Here is a 20,253-nt window from a genome sequence, read left to right on the forward strand (position 1 = left end):
CACAAACACACACACATGCACACACGTCACATGGCAGAGGGGGGAATCCTCCTGATTTGCAGTATTTGAATGAAGTCTTTGTTTGTTTATTATTATTATTTATTATTTTTTAAATATAATTTATTGTCAAGTTGGCTAACATACAGTGTATACAGTGTGCTCTTAGTTTGGGGAGTAGATTCCCATGATTCATCACTTACATACAATACCTGGTGCTCATCCCAACAAGTGCCCTCTTTCATGCCCATCACCCATTTTGCCTGCTACCCCACCCCCATTCATCAACCCTCAGTTTGTTCTCTGTATTTAAGACTGTCTTATGGTTTGCCTCTCTCTCTGTTTGTAACGATTTTTTTTTCCCTTTCCCTTCCCCCATGGTCTTCTGTTACGTTTCTCAAATTCCACAGATGAGTGAAAAACATATGATATCTGTCTTTCTCTGCCTGACTTATTTCGCTTAGCATAATACCCTCCAGTTCCATCGACGTTGTTACAAATGGCAGGATTTCATTCTTTTTCATTGCCGACTAGTGTTCCATTGTATATATAAACCACATCTTCTTTATCCACTCATCAGTTGGTGGACATTCAGGCTCTTTCCATAATTTGGCTATTGTTGTAGAACTGCTATAAACATTGGGGAATGTGGTCTTTTAAAAAAAATTGGTATTTACACTCAGATATCACCTCACGCCAGTCAGAGTGGCCAAAATGAACAAATCAGGAGACTAGATGCTGGAGAGGATGTGGAGAAATGGGCACCCTCTTGCACTGTTGGTGGGAATGCAAACTGGTGCAGCCACTCTGGAAAACAGTGTGGAGGTTCCTCAAAAAATTAAAACTAGACCTACCCTATGACCCAGCAGTAGCACTGCTAGGAATTTACCCAAGGGATACAGGAGTACTGATGCATAGGGGCACTTGTACCCCAATGTTTATAGCAGCACTCTCAACAATAGCCAAATTATGGAAAGAGCTTAAATGTCCATCAACTGATGAATGGATAAAGAAACTGTGGTTTCTATACACAATGGAGTACTACGTGGCAATGAGAAAGAATGAAATATGGCCCTTTGTAGCAACATGGATGGAACTGAAAAGTGTTATTCTAAGTGAAATAAGCCAAACAGAGAAAGACAGATACCATATGGTTTCACTCTTATGTGGATCCTGAGAAGCTTAACAGAAACCCATGGGGGAGGGGAAGGGAAAAAAAAAACAGGTTAGAGTGGGAGAGAGCCAAAGCAGAAGAGACTGTTAAAAACTGAGAACAAACTGAGGGTTGATGGGGGTGGGAGGGAGGGGAGGGTGGGTGATGGGTATCGAGGAGGGCACCTTTTGGGATGAGCACTGGGTGTTGTATGGAAACCAATTTGACAATAAACTTCATATATTGAAAAAAAAAATTGGTATTTGACATCTAAGCTACAAAATTACAAGGGCAATCCCTAGGAAGATAGGCTGAAAAATAAAAATCAACAAAAAGAATCTGGAAAACCTGAACAAAAATATCAGCAGGCAGACTTTAGAGGAGAAGATTCTGCAGTAACGTTTATGCAAATTATAAAAATAATAAATCTAAAAAAAATAGAATGTATGTTTGCTAAAGTATATTTCAAAGAATGTCTACTTGAAAAGTCAAAACACATAAAAAGAAGTTGGAAAATGTCTTCCATAGTAAGAGAATTCATAGGCCATTAGAAACCTCTTATGGGATAAGATATTACATTTATCAGAAGAAAGTATTTTCAAATAATATTCGTAAATATATGTAAATTATAATGAAAAGTTATTTCAAATAATTAAATGAACAATGTGATGGCAGCAACAGAGCAAGTCGGTGATACCAACAGTGAAATAAAACTATATGAATAAACCACAGAGACATTTTGAGTGTATAAATTCATACCTGAAGTGAAAAATTCACTAAATTTTCTCTGCAGAAAATTGGGGATGCCGTAGACAAAACTGATGAGATGGTGGTTACAGTAACAGAAGTTATTCATCCCAGAGGATGAGAGAGAAAAAAAAGAGAAAATTTAACAGGGTTCAGAGACCTTCAAAACAGGATCAGGAAAACCAGCTTAGGTCTAAGTAGAATCTGATAAGAACAACAGAGGCAGAAAAAAAAAAAAAAAAGAACAACAACTGTAAATCACAATGAATGAACAACTTATTAGATATAGTTTAATAAATATTTGTGGACACCAGAGGCTTAGCAAACTGCTAATAGCATGAACGCATACAAATCCACATCTCATGACGTAATGAAATGACCGAGGGACACTTGCAAACATAGACCAAGAAATAATCTTGAGGTAACAGGGTGGATTAAGATGTGTTTTAAGTCAGTGTGAAAATCAGGGAACGGGTGACATATTTTCCACCTCAATCAGCCTCAGACCACATCATGTACCACAGAATCCATATCTGCCCTGCACACAATTTCAGACTGAAGTGGGATACCATCAGCAAGAGGAAGGAATAGGAAGCCCCAGGCCCTGAATCTCCCATGGAAACAATAATTTAAAGACATATTCAGACACAAACCCACGTATATTCAGCTCATCATTTTTTTAAGGGTGCCAAGACCATTCAGAAGGGAAAGAACAGTATCTGTCACAAATGGTGTGGGAACCTGGCTATCCACACGTAAAAGAATGAAGTTGGCTGCTTACATTTCCACCATATACTAAAGTTAACTCAAAAAGGACTAAGGACCTAAACATAAATGTAAAACTATGTAAATGCATGAAGAAAACCTGGGGGGAAAGTAAACAACATTGTGTTTGGCAACGATTTCTCGGCTATGCCACCCAAACCATAGACTACAAAGGAAAAGTCCGTTGTAGACAAACAGGCTACATCAAACTAAAACATTTCTATGCGTCAGAGGGCGTGATCAACAGAATGAATAGTGGCAAAAACACTTGCAAATCATACATCAAACAAGGGATTCATTTCCAAAATATATAAGGAAACTTACAAGTCAGTAACAACAACAAAAACCAAATCACACAGTTAAAAAATGAGCAAAGAAATTGAATAGATTTATCTCCAAAGAAAATATACAAATGGTCAAAAAGCATATGAAAAGATGCTCAATAGCATTAATAATCTGAGAAATGCAAATCAAAACCACGATGAGATAGCACCTCATTCTCATTAGGCTGGATAGAATCAAAAAAGTTTTGGTGAGAAGGTGAAAAAGAGGAGCCTTGCATACTGTTGTTGGGAACATAAATTGGTCAGCTGTTATGAAGGAGAGTATGGAGCCTCTCCAAGAAATTAAAAATACAATTACCAACTGAATCAGTAATCCCACATGTTGCAAAATATCTAAAGGAATTGAAAGCAAGACCTCAAAGAGATGTGTACATCCATCCTCACTGAAGCATTATTCACAAAAGCCAAGTAGTAGAAGCAGTCCAAATGTCTACTGATGGATGGATGGATCAAGAAAATGTGCTATACACATAACAATGTATTTATCTAGCCTTAAAAAAGAAGGAAATCTAACCAATTCTATAATATGGATGAAACTCCAGGACATTATGCTAAGTGAAACAAGCCAGTCACACAAACGCAAAAAAGAAAAAAAAAGTGTATGATTCCAATTACATGAAGCGTCTAAAGTAGTCAGATTAGTAGAAACAGTGAGTAGAATGGCGATTGCTAACGGTTGAAGGGAAAGTGGAGAAGGTAATTATTGTTTAATGAGTATAGAGTCCCAGTTTTACAAGGTAGAAGTTCTAGATATAGTTAGCGCCCCTAGCATGGGTGCTTAGAGTTGCTTAAGATGTATGATCTAGTTAAATGCAATGTAAGATGTGAGATAGCATGTGATTCCCACTGTGTGAAAATACGGAAGAAACAAAACTACAGGGACCATTAATACATCAGTGGTTGACAGGATTTAGGGGGAAGGAAGTTTGGATAGGTAGAGCACAGAGGACTTTGAAGGCAGTGAAACTATTCTGTATAACTCCATAATGGTTGATACACATCATTATATATTTCTCCAAACTCATAAAATGCACATCAGGAGTACACCTTAAAGTAAACTATGGTCTTTGGGTGACAAGGATGTGTCAAGATAGGTGTATCAATTGAAGCAAACGAACCACCCCACTGAGGGATGCTGAAAGTGAGAAAGTCTATGCATTACTGGTGCACAGACACATAGATAGTAGAGGAATACAGAAAATCTCTGTACTTTGTCTGAGTTTTGCTGTGACCCTAAAACTGCTCCAAGAAAACAGTCTATTTTTGTTAACATGGATAATGTGGTCAGTTTTACGTTATGTGCATTTTTTTTTGCCACAACTTAAAAAAAAATAAAATAAAAAGGCAAACAAAAGAAAGGAGGTGATCTTGACAGAAGCAAGAAAAAAAACTACTCATTACATTTAGTAAAATAACGATATGATTAATAGATGAGTTCTTACCAGAAACAATAAAGAATAAAAGACAGGGAAGGTCAAATTCAGAGCTGAAAGTACTGAAAAAAAAAAGCAAGAAACAAACCAACTCCCTACACACACACACACACAAACCCAAAACAAAACAAAATAAAAACACTTGTCAAACAAGAATTATAAATTCGCAAAACAAATTTTCAAAAAAGAAGTTGCATAAAGACCCCACAACGAACACAAAATCTAAGACAATTTCCTCTTAGTACACCTGCCCTCTAAAAACGTTCTTTAAGCTACAAGTAAATGATGCCAGTTGGTAATGCATATCTACAAGCCGGAATATGATCGGCAGAAATGGTAAATATATTCGTATATTTTAAAACCTGTGTGTATGTTTTCCTCTCTGAATTGCTTCAAAAGATGAGATTATTTAAAGCAATCATTATAACACTGAACGGTGGGATCTATACCACGTACGTTATTTTTTTAGCATTTGTTAATTTCTGTGGCGCAAAGTCTCCAAGAGTGCCTCATTTCAAGTCCTCAGTGGGAAATCCGTGTTTGGAATCCGAAGGTAGCTGGCTTCAGTACAACCTTGTAAGAACAGGTTTCCGGCTCTCTCTGAAAGTAGAGCGTCCCTATGAAAATGTTCCTAAGCCGAAATGGTGGACACTAAAGAAGTAAATAACATTAATTCACGTGGAAAAATTGTTGAATATTCCCTGATCCCCAAAACATTCCCCACTAAAATAAATAACCCCCAAATAACCTCCCTTAACGTTTTTCTGATATAAGACACACCTTGCGAATGGATATGAAAAATAAATTGAACACAGATGCTCAAAAACACAATTGAAAGCTATGCTTGGTACTGAACTCAGATGCTGAGTATAGTTTCTGAGGAATGAAATTGACAGGGCCAATCTTGCTGCTTGGAGGGTGTGAGCTGCCTCTAACAGTAAAACTAGCAGCGAGCACAATTTTTGCTTTTCACCTTTTCTCCTAAATACGTGAATCCCCTTCAGATTCTGTTGTTCAGCAAAAACTGGTACTAACGTAGGTCTTTCACAAAAGCATACTGACGTAAGGCAAATTTTCCTAAAAGTGTGTTTGTTATTTTATTAAGAGCGTGGGGGGAGGGGGCACAGAGAGAGGGAGAGAGAGAATCCCAAGCAGGCTACCCACTGTCAGGGCAGAGCTGGACTCAAGGCTTCATATCTCATGGACCATGTGATCACAACCTGAGCCAAAATCAAGAGTTGGACGCTTAACCAACTGAGCCACACAGGTGCCGCAGGCATAATGCAAATTTTTGAACAGCTGAGGAATACCTGTAATACTTAGGAGGGGGAAAAGGAGCTATATTCGTGTTAATATAACATATTTTAATGGAAATTAGAATTAATTTGAAGTAGATGGCGATCAGCTAATGATATATGTGTAAAGAGTGCTATCAGCAAGATAGAAGATGAGCAAATCCCAATAAAAGCAATAAGAACAATAATTATACAACTCCAAACTGAGAACTGCTCAGGGAACAATCTAGACCACAGTGAAGCAGCACACACCAGGTGTAATTCAAAAATCCAGGATGGTCCCATAGCACGTAAAGGAAGCATTTTACCTGCATCCCCCAACCCTGCAGCTGAGAGCCACTTGGCACCTGGAGGAATCCCCTTAGGGGGAGTCACCTCATGGAGAGAAGGGGAGTAGGAGAACCCAATAATCTTCAACGATGTGGACATCTGCAGCTTTTGCAACAGAGGTGTCCCACCGATACTGATCCTGATCCCACTAGTTGGAGCAGCCCAGAGTGCTCTCTCTGTATCTCCTCCCAGAGCCTGGGTCTGTTGCTATGGTCAGACGTGCCTTTGGGGACACCAATTGCTGCTTTTAGAGACTGGGTGCCACAGCGCCTCCCTTATACAAGACTAGAGCTGGTCAGATTTTTGCCCTCTTCTGGTCCCAGGTTGGGGCTCTGTCTCAACATTACCAGGGCAGACTCTGCTGCCCTGAACCCTGCTCGCAGCTGCTGAGAATGCTTTAGCTGCCACTCTAGGTGCAAGTTGCTGCTGTCCTGGATTCTACCCATAGTGTTCCATGTCATGACTCTGTATCTTCATGTAAAGCGTCCTCCTGCTGCTCTGAACCCCATCCCCATGCCTAGATTCTGGACTGCCATTGCTAACACGAGGTTGCTATTGTTTGAAAACTTGACATCACCCACGGCAACTCCAGCCTCTGACCCATCCTTGCTAGGGCTTGTCATCCTAAGTTCCGTGGTCACCGCTACATAGCTTCTGTCCACCAGAGTCAGAGCGATGAGCCCCGGAGACCCAGGTACAGTTTCCGTGGCATATCTGCAAGTGTCTCCACCTTAGACCCCAGTGCCACAGCCACAGTAAGTGAACCTGTGCACTGAGACCTTGTGGCGATGGTAGTTCTATCTGTGCCTGACCTTGGATGACAGTTCCAGTACTGCTCTGAGGGCTCTGAGGCCAGCATGCAGTACCTGATACCAGAAAGATCATCTCGACAAGATCTTCTTCCCAAACACAAGGCAGGACGGAGTGGGATGATATTTTTAAGGCGGTCAAAGGGGAAAAAAAACAGCCAACCAAGAATGCCTTACGCAGCAAAGCTGTCATTCGAAAACGAAGAAGAGATAAAAGCTTTCCCAGCCTCTCACAGGATGGCGTGTCAATGGTTCAGCTTGCCCCGGATGGCAGAGGACAGCAGCACCATGACTCTCGTGGTGGTCTGTAGACCACCATGTGTCAGAACCAGTTTTAAGTATTTGACCTGCCTAACTGAAATGCTAAAGGGAATTCTTGAAGCTGAAACAGAGAGACGAAAATTAGAAACATTGAAACACATAAACAAACATATAGAATCACTGGTAGAGGCAAAAGGAACAACACCCTTGACATTGGTGTAGACGATGGTTTCTTGGATACCGAAACCACAGGCAACAAAAACTAAAATAAGAAAAGTGGGACTGCATTAAGCCAAAGAGCATCTTTTCAGCAAGGAAAGAACCAAGCAAGTGAAAGAACAATGTAGAGAGCAGAAGAAAATATCTGTAAACAAATATCAGATAAGGGAATAATATCCATTTATATAAAGAACTCTTACAATGTAATAAAAGCAAAGAACACAATCCAATTCAAAAAATGGGCAAAGGACTTGAGTAGATATTTTTTGAAAGACATACAAATGGCAAGCAGATACAGGTAAGGTGCTTAAGGTCACTAATAATCAGGGAAATGCAAATCAAAACCACCAGCTGGGGGCGCCTGGGTGGCTCAGTCGGTTAAGCATCTGACTTCAGCTCAGGTCACGATCTTGCGGTCCGTGAGTTCGAGCCCCGCGTCGGGCTCTGGGCTGATGGCTCAGAGCCTGGAGCCTGCTTCTGATTCTGTGTCTCCCTCTCTCTCTGCCCCTCCCCCGTTCATGCTCTGTCTCTCTCTGTCTCAAAAATAAATAAACGTTAAAAAAATTTTTTTTAAAAATTTAAAACCACCAGCTGATGTCACCTCATGCCTGTTAGAATGGTTTAAGTATCTGCCAACAGATTATAGTTAAAGAAGGTATCACATATATCCAATATACAAATTCATACACACACTCAATATAAATTATTCAGCTGTGAGAAAGAAAGAAATCTTGCCATTTGTGGCAAATGGATAAAACTTGAAGGCATTATTGTAAGAGGTAAAGGTCAGACAAGGAATACAAAAATTGTGTGGTCTCATGTGGAATTGAAAAAATTGAACCTGTAAAATTTAAGGATAGAATGTTGTTTACAAGGGGAAGGGGTGGGGAATTCTGGAGATATTTAAGAGTACAAAGATACAACTCTAGATAAATAAGTTCTGGAGATCTAATGTACAGCATAGTGATTGTAGTCAGCATTACTGTATTATCACCTTCAAAGTTGCTAAGACTAAATCTTAGCTGTTCTGAACACCCACAAAAAAAAAAAAACCCAAAATGGTAAATATGTGACATGAGAAAGGTGTTATCTAACATTACCTTAGCAATTATACTGCAATACATAAATGTATCACATGAACACATTGTATGCCTTAAATTTATGCAATGTTATATGTCAATTTTACCTAATAAAAACAAACAAAGGATGCATTTGTTTCTTACAGGTACTAAAGAAATTAGTTAAGAATATAGTTAAGACATCAATAGTGGAATTAAAATGGAGCAATGAAATAACATATGTTTAATACAAAAGATGCCAGGTAAGGTGGAAGAAGAAACTAATACATAGACGTAAAGCGAAGGGCAAAATGGCAGGCCTGAATCCAACCATCCCAATAACGACATTCTGTGAATTAGATAAATATTCCAATCAAAAGACAGAAATTGCCATCCTGGCTAAAAAAGTAAGATCCATCTACATGCTCTCTGTAACAGACACACTTTACATTCAAAGGCACCAATAGGTGAAAGTAAAAGGATAGCAAAAGATAGACCTTACAAACAGGAATCCCGTAAGTGAGCAGGGATGGCTATTCTGGTATCAGACAAAGTAGCTGTTAAAACACAAAGTATTAGTAGAAATTAAAAGAAACATTTCAGAATGTTAAGGGTGTCAATATAAGAGAAAAATAAAACAATTATAAACGTATATTAGTCACCTGATAACAGAACCCTCAAACACATGTAATGGAAACTAACAGACTTATAAGTATAGTTGAAGATTTAAATCTCTTCCCTCAGTAAGTGATAGAACAGCTAGTCACAAAAGCAGGAGGACTATGGAAGACTGTCAAAACACTAGGAACCGTCTTGACAACTGACATATATAGAAAGTGTTCTAGGTCATAAATAGGGAACCTAACTTTAAGGGCTGGAAAAATCAAGGTATATTCTCTGAAGACAAAGGAATCAATGAGAAGCAACGACAGAAAGAAATTTGGGGAATTTCCAAACATGTGGAAAGTGATTCACTTCTGAAAAATTTATAGTTCATAGATGCAGTCTTTGAAAATATCTTGTACCGGATGATGGAAATTACCTTGTCTGGATGATAATATATAAAAATTGGGGGGGGGGGGTAGAAGGAAAGTAGTGTTCAGAGACTTTCTGTACCTTTGTCACCTATATCCAAAAAGAAGAATTCTATAAAATGCATGATCTGAGTAGTTTCCCTCTCAAGAAGCTATAAAGACAAGAGCCAACTAAAGTTATAGAAGGAAGAAATGATAAACATATTTAGCTGAAAGTTGATTCTGAATTTATGTGTATTAGCATAACTAAGGTAGGTCTAAATGAATCAATACCCAAATATCCAAGAGCATCGGCAATAGAATGGATGAATACATTATAGCAAAATCGGACAATAGGATAGCAAGGACTATGAACAATTTGCAACTTCATGCAACTTTTGGATGAATCATACAAGTTTAGTTTAACCTGAAAGATCCAGTACTAAAGTATGCATAGTGTATGGTTCCATTTCTATAAAGTGTTTTTTAAGTGCAGATAAGAACATGAAAGGGACGTTTTGCACTGTTGGTGAAGTTCATTATCTGATTCCATGCAACGGTGACACTTGAAAATCCAGGCATCTGTTGGCATGTATACCATGTGCATTCATAAAAGAATATTATGAAAAGAGGCAAATATACTTAAAACCAGACACAAAATTGAAAAAAAAAATCCTACCAAACACGACATGTGAAAATCAAAACAAAAAGAAAGAAAAATATCAGAATTGCCTTATATCTTCTAATATAATGTTACCTGTAATTCAGAAAGCTTTTCACACTCGGTTACAGAGTATTTAGAAGTTTATGAGTAAAAAAAATGTAATGCCAATTAAAAAACAAAAAGATAACCTTGTAGGGTAGAAAGAAAGGGGTTATAGAAATATGTATTAAGTACATTTTGATGGGAATACTAAAAAAAAAAAAACCCTAAATTACATGTCAGTAGCAATCATAAATAGATTCTGACAATATACAAAAATAATGGACAATGACATGAGTAGATTTATTGAAGTAATGCCATGTCGGATTTACGTTTGAAGTTCCATAGATTTTATCTGTCACATTAGCAGGATAAAAAAGATCAACTGATGTGATTCCTCGGATGCAGAAGGCAAATGATAAAACTAATATTCATTCTTCATTTAAAAAATATCGTTAGAGGGGCACCTGGGTGGCTCAGCTGGTTAAGTGTCTAACTCTTGATTTTGACTCAGGTCATGATCTCACAGTTCATGAGATTTGAGCCCTGCATTAAGCTCTGCATTGAACAGTGAGGAGGCTGCTTGGAATCCCTCTCTCCCTCTCCCTCTCACACTCTGTCTCTCAAAGTAAATAAATATACTTAATATAGATATATAGATATAGGTATATACCTACATAAGTATATACCTATATCTATATATATTTCTTTAGAAAGATAGAAAATAATAGGAAACATCCATGAAAGATCTAGAATAGATATGACAACTCTGAAAAAGTACTGACATAAAGTCACTGTGTAAAAAAATGATGGTTTTTAACATATGAAATTGACATAAAATATATATAATGAGATTAATGGAACAGATTAGAGAGTGGAAAATTTATATCCACACATATATGGAGTGCACATTTCAACAGAGATGTAAGGTCTTTCAGGGGAGAAAGTATAATCTTTTCAACAAATGTTTGGGAAGCAATGGGATATTAAAATTATTAATAAATATATACTTTATACTACGTACACAAATATAAAAATGGCTCATACATAGGTGTGAAAGATAAAATTTCAAGATGATGTAACAGAAAAAAACACACGGCCTAAAGTTGGGCAGAGATTTCTTAGAACACCAGCCACATGAACCATAAAACAACAAAGTGATAAAGTGTAGTTCATCAGGATAATTTCTCTATTTGGAGAGAAAAGAAAGACAAGTCAGCGTCTTGGGAAGAAATATTTACAAATCATACATCCAATAAAAGAGTTGCTGCCAGAATACATAAAAAAAATTCTCAAAATGTAATAACAAAGAGTAAAAAATATGTGCAAAATATTTCAATAGAAACTTCACCGAAAAACATATATGGAGGGCAAAGAGAATACGAAACAATGCTCAACACTACTAGCCTGGGAACACTCAAATTAAAACCACTACAGACCAGACTTCCTGTTCCGGAAAGATAGAGAGGGTAGAATTTTCTCTATTCTTCTCACCAAATACAGCTACAACCCTGGGCATTAAACGGAAGACAACAGAAGAAGACTCAGAAAGGTGATGAGAAAGCTGACCGAACCAGGCACTGGAGACCTGAGGAATGACATGGCAGCGAGCTCCCTGGAAATTTTCTTTACCTCACATATCCCAGACTGGTGCCAGAGGGGCCAGAAAACCACAGACGCCTATAGGTACACACAAAAGCCCCCAAGATGCAGGGTACCTGGGTGGCTCAGTCAGTTGAGCATCTGACTTCAGCTCCAGTCATGATCTCGCAGTTCATAGGTTCAAGCCCCGAGTCGGGCTCTGTGCTGACAGCTCAGAGCCTGGAGCCTGCTTCGGATTCTGTGTCTCCCTCTCTCTCTGCCCCTCCCCTGCTTTTGCTGTCTCTCCCTCTCTCTCCAAAATAAATAAACATTTTTAAAAAATAAAGGAAGTCCCCAAAATGTTTTTTTTCTCTCCAGTCAAAATAACAGAAAAAGGGCATGCCAGAATGGCAAAAGTTTTAGACACTAACTGCATATTCCAATCAAAAACAATTGACTAACCCACAAAAATATCACCCAGGCTTGCAGGGGAAATCAACACATTGTCTGGTGAAGGAAAACTAAGAACATTTGTCACCAGGGGCACCTGGGTGGCTCAAGTCAGTTAAGTGTACCACTCTTGGTTTCTGCTCAGGTTCTGATCTCACAGTTTTGTGAGTTCAAACCCTGTACCTGGTTCTGTGCTGGTAGTGTGGAGCCTGCTTGGGATTCTCTCTCTTTCTCTCTCTCTCTCTCTGTCTGTCTCTCTCTCTCTCTCTCCGCCCTCTCCCCCAAATCGTGCTGTCTCTGTCTCTCTCGAAATAAGTAAGCTTAAAAAAAATGTATCACCACCAGACCCACTCTGAAAATAATTCCCTTTAGCAGTTTTCTGATCACAAAAGGAATCAGGGAATCTCAGGAAGAAAGAACAAAAGAAAATAAAAAGATCACTGGTTCTAATGGACTTCCTTCACCTCTCGTGCTTTCTAAATTGTTTCATATTGGAGGGAAAATCAGTTGAAGCAAAATTATAAAATCAGTTTGATTCTCAATTTTAGTAGAGAAATATTTAAGACAATTATATTATGAATGGGACAACATTAGGGGCCATAAAGGAAAGTAAGGCTCTACATTTTCCTCAAACTCCTGTGGGTTGTGATAGACTGCGTAGACTATGATCTCTGAAAATGTAATCATCTATATAAAGATGTAGGATATCTACATTATTTATATAAAGAAGATTAAAGCACATAAGTACATATATAAAGTTATTTATGAAGAAAAGATCCACTTTGCTACAAATTATGCTCCATCAATTAGGTCATGATGTAGAAAAGTATAACGTTTTTCTTACAGCATGACAAACACAGCATCACCAAAAAGAAAGTTCCAGGAGGCCATAAACCTTAATTAAGAGTAAAAAAAAATAAAGACATGAAGAGAAAAGTTAAATTTTAGAAAGTAACATAGGACAGGATAGTCCTGAACATTGACTAACTTCTGAAGTAGGTCCAAAATAATCACCACCATTCAAAATGATAAATTGGACTATAGTATCATTAATGCATTTGCGTCATTAAAACCTCCAATGTGAGGGTAAAAATGATAGTCACAGCATCCAAAATCTCTTCACGTCTTACAAACTCAAAAAAGAGCTCATGTCTAAAATTGGACGAGGACTTCTAAGAAGGGAAAAGCGACACTGTCCGGGAGAAATGGGCAAGAGATACACTCAAGCATTCTCACAGGAAATGGTACTGTTATATAATCATCAGAAATTATTACATTAATTTTTCACTAGTGAATGTGAGATTAAGGGGTTATTTTGTACACGGTGTGTTTACGCAATACATTAGAAAAATGTTGGAATAAGGTGATAAATTGAAATATACACGTAACTGTGTAATTTCATTCTAATGCTTAGAAGAAAATGTATTATAAATACCCATAAGGACAATTATCTTATACTTCTAGATTTGTATTTTCTTATGATAAGTGTAATATTTATAAGCAAATGCAATATATCATATACTATATAGTTATGCATCATATATAAGTTATTATAAATACAACACAATATGTGAAAAAAAGCCGTGGAAAAAGCTTTCCATAAAAAGTTATTCATAATATCCACATACTAAAAGGGAACTAAATTTGTGAAAATAAATTTTAAAATGTCATATTCTGGGGCTCCTGGCTGGCTCAGTCGGTTAAGCGTACGACTTCAGCTGAGGTCACGATCTCCTGGTCCAGTGGGTTCGAGCCCCGCGTCGGGCTCTGGGCTGATGGCTCAGAGCCTGGAGCCTGCTTCTGGTTCTGTGTCTCCCTCTCTCTCTGCCCCTCCCCCATTCACACTCTGTCTCTCTCTGTCTCAAAAATAAATAAACGTTTAAAAAAATAAAAAATAAAATGTCATATTCATAGAAGACAGCAGTGAAAATTCACAAACTATAGGCAAATGCAATAATATAAGTGCCTTACGAATGTCATATGAGAGCGAAGGGAGACACACATAAAAATGCATACTGCATGATTCCATTGAGAAAAAGTCCAAAATTAAGCAAAGATACTTCATAATGTAAATGGGTAGGGCTAATAAAGACCCTAAACTTCTACATCATGATCTGACTTGTAATTGCGTGGTTCTAACTAGTTTGTGTTCAATTTGTGCAATCACGTACTTACTTTCCTTGATGCGTCAAAATTAAATAGTAAAGTTTATTTCATGCTAAAGGGCATTTATAGAAACATGGTTTTCTATGAAAAGCAAGAACTGGAAATTATTAAATGTGCAGTAACGATATAAAAGTATACATAAAATATCATACCCAAACTATAAACAGACTTCAAAACAAATAAACTACAAATATTTACAAAAATATGGATGAGCTGTACAAATATAATATTAACTGATAAGCTTTTAATAAACTCTGGAAGCATTTGAAATCTTACCACATCCTCTTCATTATCTACGGAGAGCAGGTTAGAGTTTTTAGAAGCACAGGACATCAAACTCTCATTCCACGGTTTTTTTTCAGGGCTGATGTAATAGCAATTGTTGCAATACGTAACCCACTCTTCTGGACAACGACCACAGTGATGTGCTAGAAGAAGATTATGAGATATTATCAAACATTTTGAATATTACAAAATTCAAATTTTTGCATGGGTATATACATATGTATACATAACATATCTACGCATCCTCCCAGGATAGTATAAATAAAATAGGCTCACATACACTCACAGAGAATGGTCAGGTTCTCATCCTAATTTATGTGCCCATATAAAGCAAACACACAAAAATATCCATCTCTACATGTCCTGAGAGTCACTGAACAAAATCACTTTTATGGAGAGTAAAATGATTTGTCTCTTATCATGTTATAGCAAGAGGAAGTTTGAGGTGATTGGTAACAATGGGTATGGTGATTTTAAATGAGTATTTCTTCACATTGTTACAGAAGAAGTAATATTCTCTGACAATCATTATTTCAGAAAGTTTATATGTGAACTTCTAATTGATTTTCACCCAAATAGACTCGATTAACTTCTTTGCCTAGCCTCAGATGGAGACAAAATAGAAACTATACTAATAGCAGAATTTTGAAAATGATGTTGTACCTTTCTGGATCCTTGTTTCCAGGGAAGAATTATTCTGCTCCGGTGTGTCAGTACCTAGGACAATTAAAGTAATCCTCATACAAACTTAATGTTAAACTAAACAAATCATAATGACTGAGTCTCTTAGTTTGAAATTTGGTGTATGGTTTAGAATTCGAAAACTGTAATAAAATTACTTTTACCAGTAAAAAGTGAATAACGGGGGAAGACATTTCAAAAGCCTAAAAGAATCAAACCGCACCACCTCTTACAGTATTTGGTAACCAATCTCAAGAATTAATTTGTGTTTCTCCATAAGGTCTCTTTCCTATACCTTGTCTTTGGGTTATGAAATCCGAGTTATGAGAATAAATATGTAATACTATCGACAATTGTTGTTATTTCTACCTTTGACAGTTTCAGAATAATCATTCCAAGTTAGAGCTTATATGCATTAAAATAAGAGAATAAAATTCCATAATGTTATGAAATATTTCGAGCCACTGAGGACCACTAAAGTGAAATATTCCCTTTCGTCATTTAAACACTTACTGACCGGGATTAACAGCTAGTATTACCACAGTGGACATCAAGACAAGACAGATGATTCCCAGGATCCCAGCAATGAGCTTCTCTGGACATGATGATAAATAGTAGAAAGAGAAATGAAAACACTGAGGAAGGATGCACAGAAATAATCATTTAGAAAATTTACAAACAGAACCAACGATGCACATGGAATCCTACATAAAAACTTGGGACTCCAAACCTGTATCTGCTATTGTAATCTTCTCTCAGAATATACCCTTGCATTTACAGTAAATATACTACTCCGTGACATGTTGGTAAAGACTACAAATTACAACAATGCCTGAGCAAAGTTAGTTCTCAGATTTTAATTACAGTACCATATTCCAAATTCAAGTTCGGATTCTCACAAATTAAAAATATGCGAGATCATTCCCTACTCACTCCCTACACCCCTGTACCCCAACTGCACATTCTAGAACAGGTATACTGTGTTTGTATTAAATGTTTTACCTTTGCAGGGAGAGTTCTTGCCATTCCCTTGAAGGTCCCGAGAAGCATTTTGAAGATTTAATTCTGCATAGGCTATCTCCTCCTCAGTTACTGAAATGGAACTTTTTGTGCCCTTAGGTTGCACTTGCTGTCTTTTTGAGCCCTTAGCATGATGGAGTTCCGCATAAGTCACGCCTTGGTTGTTCATGTCTGCAGCTGAGTAGTGTCAGCTACAATGTGGATGAAACTGCCCTGAAGGTCTTGATCAAGAGTGTGTGTCATGTGCTGATGACATTGCTAGTCGTGACACCAGGTGGGGTGCAGGGTGAGGGATGCTACTCATTTGCAGTTGAACAATATAAAGTCTGGTACTAACTTCCGTAGAGATAGAAATAAGTGTTTCATGATACAATAAGTGGTTTTTACTATGCTATTCTATGTTTGACACAATAGTATTTGTTGGAAAAATGTAAAGAAATAAATGAGAGAGGAATAAAGGAATTCATGAGTAATTCTGTCCTTATGATTCCGCAGAAACATTTCAACACTATTAACTGGGCTAAAATTAAAACGCAGTATTAGGAAAAGAATGCTCCATGATTTTTTGGACAATTTAAAACCGCTATTGGTTAAAAATTGAGTGTTCTGATTGGAGAATACTAGTTTTAGCACAAATAGAAATTCCCTGAAGTAAATTACTTCTACTTGGGGACTTAGATTTATTTTCCACAAGGTCATGTGCTATCAAATGATCTTTTATTTTAAATAAATTTGGAAGTCTGTGACATCATTAAATTTTAAAAGAAAGATTTTATATGTTGCAAAATACTACATGACACGCTAAATGTACCTGAAACCTGAACAACACTGAAAACAAAAGAGCAAAAAATATATTTTATTTTAATTTTTATTTTTTTAATTTACATCCAAATTAATTAACATATAGTGCAACATGATTTCAGGAGTAGATTCTTTAATGCCCCTTACCCACATAGCGCATCCCCCCTCACACAACCCCTCCAGTAACCCTCAGTTTGTTCTCCATATTTATGAGTCTCTCCTGTTTTGTCCCCCTCCCTGTTTTTATATTACTTTTGTTTCCTTTCCCTTGTGTTCATCTGTTCTGTGTCTTAGAGTCCTCAGATGAGTGAAGTCATAAGATATTTGTCTTTCTCTGACTAATTTTGCTTATCATAATTCCCTCTGGTTCCAACGAACACAACTTCCTTATCCATTCATCCATTGATGGACATGTGGGCTCTTTCCAGACTTTGGCTATTGTTGATAGTGCTGCTATAAACATTGGGGTGCATGTGTCCCTTCAAAATAGCATACCTGTATCCCTTGAATAAATACCTAGTGGTGCAATTGCTGGGTCATAGGGTAGTTCTATTTTTAATTTTTTGAGGACCCTCCATACTGTTTTCCAGAGTGGCTGCACCAGCTTGCATTCTCACCAACGACGCAAAAGAGATCCTCTTTCTCCACATCTTCGCCAACATCTGTTGTTGCCTGAATTGTTAATATTAGCCATTCTGACAGGGGTGAGGTGGTATCTCATTGTGGTTTCGATTTGTATTTCCCTGATGATGAGTGATGTGGAGCATTTTTTCATTGGTCGGTTGCCCATCTGGATGTCTTCTTTGGAGAAGTGTCTATTCATGTCTTTTGCCCATTTCTTCACTGGATTATTTATTTTCTGGGTGTTGAGTTTGATAACTTCTTTGTAGATTTTGGATACTAACCCTTTATCTGATATGTTATTTGCAAATATCTTCTCCCATTCTGTGGGTCGCCTTTTAGTTTTGCTGATTTCTTCTTTCACTGTGCAGAAGTTTTTATTCTGATGAGGTCCCAATAGTTCATTTTGCTTTTGTTTCCCTGCCTCCGGAGATGTGCTGAGTAAGAAGTTGCTGCAGCCAAGATCAAAGAGGTTTTTGTCTGCTTTCTCCTCAAGGATTTTGATGGTTTCTTGTCTTACATTTAGGTCTTTCATCCATTTTCAATTTCTTTTTGTGTATGGTGTAATAAAGTGGTCTAGGTTCATTCTTCTGCATGTCGCTGTCCAGTTTTCCCAGCACCACTTGCTGAAGAGACTGTCTTTGTTCCTTTGGATATTCTTTCCTGCTTTGTCAAAGATTAGTTGGCCATATGTTTGTGGGCCCCTTTCTGGGTTCTCTATTCTGTTGCATTGATCTGAGTGTCCGTTCTTGTGCCAGTACCATACTGTCTTGATGATTACAGCTTTGTAGTACAGCTTGAGGTCTGGGATTGTGATCCCTCCTGCTTTGGTTTTCTTTTTCAAGATTGCTTTGGCTATTCGGGGTCTTTTCTGGTTCCCTACAAATTTTAGGATTATTTGTTCCAGCTCTGTGAAGAATTCCGGTATTATTTTGATAGAAATTGCATTGAATATATAGATAACTTTGGGTGGTATTGACATTTTAACAATATTTGTTCTTCCTATCCAGGTGCATAGAATATTTTTCCATTTTTTTTTTGTCTTCTTCCATTTCTTTTATAAGCTTTCTATAGTTACCAGTGTAGAGATTTTTCACCTCTTTGGTTAGATTTATTCCTAGGTATTTTATGGTTTTTGTTCCAATTGGAAATGGGATAGATTCCTTGATTTCTCTTTCTGTTGCTTCATTGTTGGTGTATAGGAATGCAACCGATTTGTGTGCATTGATTTTATATCCTGTAACTTTGCTGAATTCATGAATCAGTTCTAGCAGTTTTTTGGTGGAATCTTTTGGGTTTTCCATATAGAGTATCATGTCATCTGCGAAGAGTGAAAGTTTGACCTCTTCCTGGCCAATTTGGATGCCTTTTATTTTTTGTGTTGTCTGATTGCAGAGGCTAAGCCTTCCAGTACTATGTTGAATAACAGTGGTGAGAGAGGACATCCCTGTCTTGTTTCTGACCTTAGGGGAAAGCTCTCAGTTTTTTCCCTTTGAGGATTATATTAGCGTTGGGTCTTTCATATATGGCTTTTATGATCTTGTGGTTTGATCCTCGTATCCCTACTTTCTTGAGGGTTTTTACCAAGAAAGTATTTTGTCAAATGCTTTCTCCGCATCTATTGAGAGGATCATGTGGTTTTTGTCCTTTCTTTTATTGGTGTGCTGAATCACATTGATTGTTTTGTGCATATTGAACCAGTCCTGCATCCCAGGTATAAATCCCACTTGGTAGTGGTGGATTTTTTTTTTTTTAATGTATTGTTGGATCCGGTTGACTAATATCTTATTGAGGATTTTTGCATCCATGTTCACCAGGGAAATTGGTCTATAGTTCTCCTTTTTAGTGTGGTCTCTGTCTGGTTTTGGAATCAAGGTAATGTTGGCTTCATAGAAAGAGTTTGGGAGTTTTCCTTCCATTTCTATTTTTTGGCACAGCTTCAAGGGTATAGGTGTTACTCTTCCTTAAATGTTTGTTAGAATTCCCCTGGAAAGCCATCTGACCCTGGACTCTTGTTTTTGAGGAGATTTTTGATTACTAGTTCGATTTCTTTACTGGTTATGGGTCTGTTCAAATTTTTTATTTCTTCCTGTTTCAGTTTTGGTAGTGTATATGTTTCGAGGAATTTGTCCATTTCTTCCAGATTGTTCATTTTATTGGTGTATAATTGCTCATGATATTCTCTTATTATTGTTTTTATTTCTGCTGTTTTGGTGGTGATCTCTCCTCTTTCATTCTTGATTTTCTTTATTTGGGTCTGTTCCTTTTTTCTTTTTGATCAAACTGGCTAGTGGTTTATCAATTTTGTTAATTCTTTCAAAGAACCAGCTTTTGGTTTCATTGATCTGTTCTACTGTTTTTTGTTTGTTTGTTTGTTTTTGTTTGTTTGTTTGTTTTTTGGTTTCCATAGCATTAATTTCTGCTTTCATCTTTATTATTTCCTGTCTTCTGCTGGTTTGGGTTTTATTTGCTGTTCTTTTTCCAGCTCTTTAAGGTGTAAAGTTAAGTTGTGTATGTGAGA

At 37.3% G+C, this 20,253-nt stretch overlaps 1 protein-coding gene across 1 annotated transcript; it reads right to left on the minus strand.

The window, feature by feature from the left end:
- Positions 1-13,207: 13,207 nt before the first annotated feature.
- Positions 13,208-16,523, minus strand: LOC123591783 (NKG2-A/NKG2-B type II integral membrane protein-like). The gene is made up of 5 exons (XM_045466454.1): positions 16,293-16,523; positions 15,808-15,903; positions 15,273-15,326; positions 14,601-14,752; positions 13,208-13,330 (listed from the first exon to the last, which is right to left on the minus strand). Exons 1-5 carry the CDS (start codon positions 16,477-16,479, stop codon positions 13,208-13,210), a joined length of 612 nt encoding a protein of 203 aa, XP_045322410.1. The 5' UTR covers positions 16,480-16,523.
- Between the last annotated feature and the right edge of the window lie 3,730 nt (positions 16,524-20,253).

The sequence above is a fragment of the Leopardus geoffroyi genome, chromosome B4 (genome assembly GCF_018350155.1).
Source record: "Leopardus geoffroyi isolate Oge1 chromosome B4, O.geoffroyi_Oge1_pat1.0, whole genome shotgun sequence".
NCBI lineage: Eukaryota > Metazoa > Chordata > Mammalia > Carnivora > Felidae > Leopardus > Leopardus geoffroyi.

What these genes read in the sequence shown, in the direction of transcription:
- LOC123591783 (XM_045466454.1), bottom strand. Translation starts at nt 16,479, where the DNA reads ATGAACAACCAAGGCGTGACTTATGCGGAACTCCATCATGCTAAGGGC. An exon ending in CAAGAACTCTCCCTGCAAAG is followed by an intron (nt 15,904 to 16,292) that starts GTAAAACATTTA and finishes TCTCTTTCTACT; the next exon opens with ATTTATCATCATGTCCAGAG. An exon ending in GGAAACAAGGATCCAGAAAG is followed by an intron (nt 14,753 to 15,272) that starts GTACAACATCAT and finishes ATCTTCTTCTAG; the next exon opens with CACATCACTGTGGTCGTTGT.